Source organism: Clinocottus analis, unplaced genomic scaffold (assembly GCF_023055335.1).
Source record: "Clinocottus analis isolate CAN_PGR_092001 unplaced genomic scaffold, fCliAna1.0.p SCAF_11, whole genome shotgun sequence".
Lineage (NCBI taxonomy): Eukaryota > Metazoa > Chordata > Actinopteri > Perciformes > Cottidae > Clinocottus > Clinocottus analis.
The window spans coordinates 16,107,563-16,111,904 of NW_027175832.1; the positions used below are offsets into that span (position 1 = coordinate 16,107,563).

Here is a 4,342-nt window from a genome sequence, read left to right on the forward strand (position 1 = left end):
TGTACAATATGGACTTTACTTGTGTGCGGGTCAGTTAAAGCCCCGAGAGGTCAAACTTCCTGTTGGACCTCTTATGAATAAACTGTTACATATTTGGGATTTGGGACTCGTTGGTGTTGCATATAAAGTACGACAAGTCCGTCCTTGTTTTATAGATGTGGTTGGAGACCCCACAGAAGGAAACTGGTCCAAAATCATGTTTATGCAAGAGGATCCCAAAAAGAACATTTTACTGTATGTCATTTAAATATGTTTCATCACGACAGGTTTTTCCTTATAGCACCTCCGGTCAGAAACACATTCATAATTTATTTTATTTGATGCAATTTAATACTCTTCTTTCAAGGTTTAGGCCAGGTCTTTTTACTAAACATTTGCAGGATTTTACATCTTTTAAATGACTAGATTTGTTTGTGAACAAATACAACTTAGGACCAAAATACATCTATCTATCTATCTATCTATCTATCTATCTATCTATCTATCTATCTATCTATCTATCTATCTATCTATCTATCTATCTATCTATCTATCTATCTATCCATCCATCCATCCATCCATCCATCTATCTCACCTGTTGAGGTGACTGCAACATCGCACATCCCTCGTTTTTTTTTCCAGACAAAACGACATTAATTCATCTTTCTAACACGGGGAAATGCAGATATTAGTTGTTATCCCTCTCCGGTTTGTGTTTTTGACGGTAAACGCGGGCCTCCCGGTGCCCATTACCGGAGCTGCCAGATGATCGGTACGGAATGGAGGTCCCGTGGGACACTGAGCACGTGGTCTCGGCTGCCACAAGACGTCAGCGGCAGATGGCATGGGTACCCGCTGTTGGCATGAGTGTCATTCCTCAAAGAGCGAGGGAAGGGGAAGAGAGGGAGAGGGAGAGAGAGAGAGAGAGAGAGAGAGAGAGAGAGAGAGAGAGAGAGAGAGAGAGAGAGAGAGAGAGAGAGAGAGAGTAAGAGAGAGGGTGAGAGAAGAAGAACAGCACAACACAGCAAGTCAGAGGAAGGAGAGTGCGCGGGTTTCAGCTTTTTCCTTTAATTTGTGGTTTCCAACAGAAGAAGCTGCATCACAGATTCAGAGGAGATATTTGGGAACATGCAAGGTGCACGCTGACCTGAGGTTAGTAGAGTATCATCTGTGTTATCAAGCTATATCACTTATAAATGTGTTGACTTGAATAGTTTATGTTGATTGGTTGAATTGTGTGTTATATGCGATGCTTTGGAGAAGAAAAAAACAATATGCTTGTATCACGTATCATCACCAAAGAGCGTGATGAGGCTGAAAGCAGGGTGGCTGTTTTATACCTGAGTCCAAACACAATGAAGATGAGTGTCTTTAAAAAAAGGTAGCAAGCTGTGACATTGGCCTTGCTTGCCAATTTGCCCCTCTTCCTCTTGGGAGGACCCGTTCACAAGGTAATTAACTGACAACCTTCAAAAGACGCCGCTGTAGTTCTCTGTCTTCATGGTTTATGTGCTGGCTTTGATTTGACAGGAAATATGTTGACGCTGCCATTCGAGGAACCTCATTTGATGTGTGAGCCGCGGTTTGGTGCCAATTATCCCCGCGAAGGCGCACCTGAGAGTCTGGAGAAGGAGCGGAACCACGCGGCGGACAGCTCCCACTCAGACATGAGGGATGCCGAGGACGACATCTCCGACCGAGAGGAGGACGAAAGGGATGGCGAGCAGGATGACGACATGCTTCCTAAAAAACGGGGCCCGCGAAAAAAGAGGTCCGGGAAGCCGGAGACGGACAGGTCCAAAATACGGCGCCACGAAGCCAACTCCCGAGAGCGCAGCCGGATGCACGGCTTGAACGACGCGCTGGAGAGCCTGCGCAAAGTTGTGCCGTGCTACTCAAAAACTCAAAAACTCTCCAAGATTGAGACCCTTAGACTGGCTAAAAATTACATCTGGGCTCTGTCAGAGACTCTGAGCGCGGGGAAGAGACCGGACCTCCTCGCCTTCGTCCAGACTTTGTGCAAAGGATTATCTCAGCCCACCACCAACTTGGTGGCCGGTTGTTTGCAGCTGAACGCGAGGAATTTCCTCACAGACCACAACGGGGAGGTCATGTTCTCTGGCAGGTCGCCCTACGATGCCATGTACTCGTACCCCGGCTCAGACGTGAACACGCCCCCCGGCCACAGCGCCAGCAGCTTGGACAGCAGCGCCAAGCCGTTCAGACACTACAGCTACAACGGCGCGTACGAGCCCTACTACGAGAACCCGTCCCCAGAGGGCGGGAGTCCGCATTTCGACGGCCAGCTGAGCCCCCCGATGAACTTTAACGGGATTTTCTCCCTGAAACACGAGGATCCGCCAGACTACGGCAAAAGCAGCCACTATGGCATGCGCTACTGCAGTGCGCCAGGGCGCGCGGCTCTTGCGCACAACTCCATGTACCGAGTCTCCCCAGAGGGCCGTTTCCCTTACGATCTGCACGTCCGCAGCCAGTCCTTCCAAGCACAAGGGGAAGTTAATGGCTCTTTCCACAATTAATCAATCAACTGGACAAAGTTCAAGTTTTAGAAGCGATGCAATTTCCCCCCGCAGATGTCCAGGGTGGAACGAAATGGACTCCAGACACGCTGATTGACTCGTCATTTTTGTGTTGAATGTAGTCTGGATTTGATTTGAAACATGTTTTAAGTCTACCAATTAGATATGATGATATCACTTGTTCTCAAATCTGTCGAGGCAAAAGAAGAAGAAGACTCAAGAACGCCCTTGTTTTGTGAAACAAATGCAGTGATTTCAATCCGGGTAATTTAAAGGAAACTAAGATTAAATGGTTCACTACATACTTGTTTCTAGTGGAAAACCACATATGAAGAGTCCTTAAATAAGCAGGTTTTGAACACATTGTTTACAGTTACAGTGTATTTGTTTGCGCTGCAGATGACGGTCATGACTTGGGTTATTTAAAAGTGAAACAGTGACTAATAAATTAGATTTTCTGCTTATTTAATCGGGATCACATGCAGTCAGTGAAATGATTTTCGTGGAGAAATAAAATCAGCTGCCGGGGAAGAATAATCTAAAGACGTTTCGCCTCATCAGGGAAGTTTGCTGAGACATGATTGGAGTCCAGATATTCAGTCTGTTAGCAATAAAGGTCAATTGAGCTATGCAAGGCAGCCAAATGCAATCTTTGCTTATAAAAATGAAATATGTCTATTTCCACTCACAAGGCGTTTCTCATAATCTAATATCTAATTCAAATAATCACAATTACACGAAATTAATTATTTTTAAAAAGCCAGTTTGGAGACGTGCACGAGTTTAGGAGACCTGATGATGATGATGATGATGATGTCATCTAGATTGGCCCTATAAATACAGAAAGTTGTGGTAAAAAAAATACTAAACGCATTTGTATTTGGAGTAAATAGTGTGGTAACGAGGTGAATGTAAATTATTGTATTTATTTATTTAAGCTTATTTATTATAAGTCCGTCAATTTGAACGTGGATAATATATTATTAAATGATGTAAAAATTCAAAAAAAATGTTACCGTTTTATGTGAATTTCCATACATTTAAAATTGGTTTGTTGCATTGTTGTGTATTTCACTGCCGCTGGAAGGGAAATCATTTTGTGTGAGGTGAACAATCCGAACAACATGCCTTAAAAAAGAGACGATGACCATCAATATGCAACGAAATGACAGTTTTGGATAGTTTGATGTGAACTTTTTACACTTTCTCGTTCCTGCTGAAGAGCATTTCATGTATTTCTGCACAATGTTGGTGATTGTACTCATAAATTCTGTTGATTTTGTAACTTTAACCGAATGATGAATGATTTTTGGATGGTATTCTTTGTAGTTTCTCTCTCTCTCTCTCTCTCTCTCTCTCTCTCTCTCTCTCTCTCTCTCTCTCTCTCTCTCTCTCTCTCTCTCTCTCTCACACACACACACACACACACACACACACACACGCTTATACACGTCCACGCACATTCCTGAAAACTCGTTATGGATCGAAATATTCGTGAAGTAATGTGTTAATGTTTTGTGATGTGTTTGTCGCAATAAAAGTAAGAGGCTGTCAGAGACTTATGGTTCAGCTTCTCGGCTCTCTGTGAAAAATGATCGACAGTAGACGGCGATTAAAAAAAATAAAAAAGTTAGATTAATGAATCAACATAAAAGCGCCCTGGGCGTAATTGTATTTACTTATTATTATTCGTTTAATTTGTAGCATGTTAATAATCTTGCGTAAGCTACAAGGTTGCATAAATAAGGCCTTTTGTATAAGAGCAGCATACGATGCGAAGACTCTTATCTAGCGAGTTTTAAACTAGAGAAAATATATTTTCT

The 4,342-nt window shown here is 43.1% G+C and overlaps 1 protein-coding gene across 1 annotated transcript; it reads left to right on the plus strand.

Annotated features, from left to right (window-relative positions):
• The first annotated feature begins 878 nt into the window (after positions 1-878).
• neurod6b (neuronal differentiation 6b) lies at positions 879-4,065 on the plus strand. The gene is made up of 2 exons (XM_068570963.1): positions 879-1,131; positions 1,510-4,065. The coding sequence occupies exon 2, from the start codon at positions 1,515-1,517 to the stop codon at positions 2,517-2,519; it is 1,005 nt and encodes a 334-aa protein (XP_068427064.1). The 5' UTR covers positions 879-1,131; positions 1,510-1,514; the 3' UTR covers positions 2,520-4,065.
• Positions 4,066-4,342: the final 277 nt, after the last annotated feature.

What these genes read in the sequence shown, in the direction of transcription:
- neurod6b (XM_068570963.1), top strand. Translation starts at nt 1,515, where the DNA reads ATGTTGACGCTGCCATTCGAGGAACCTCATTTGATGTGTGAGCCGCGG.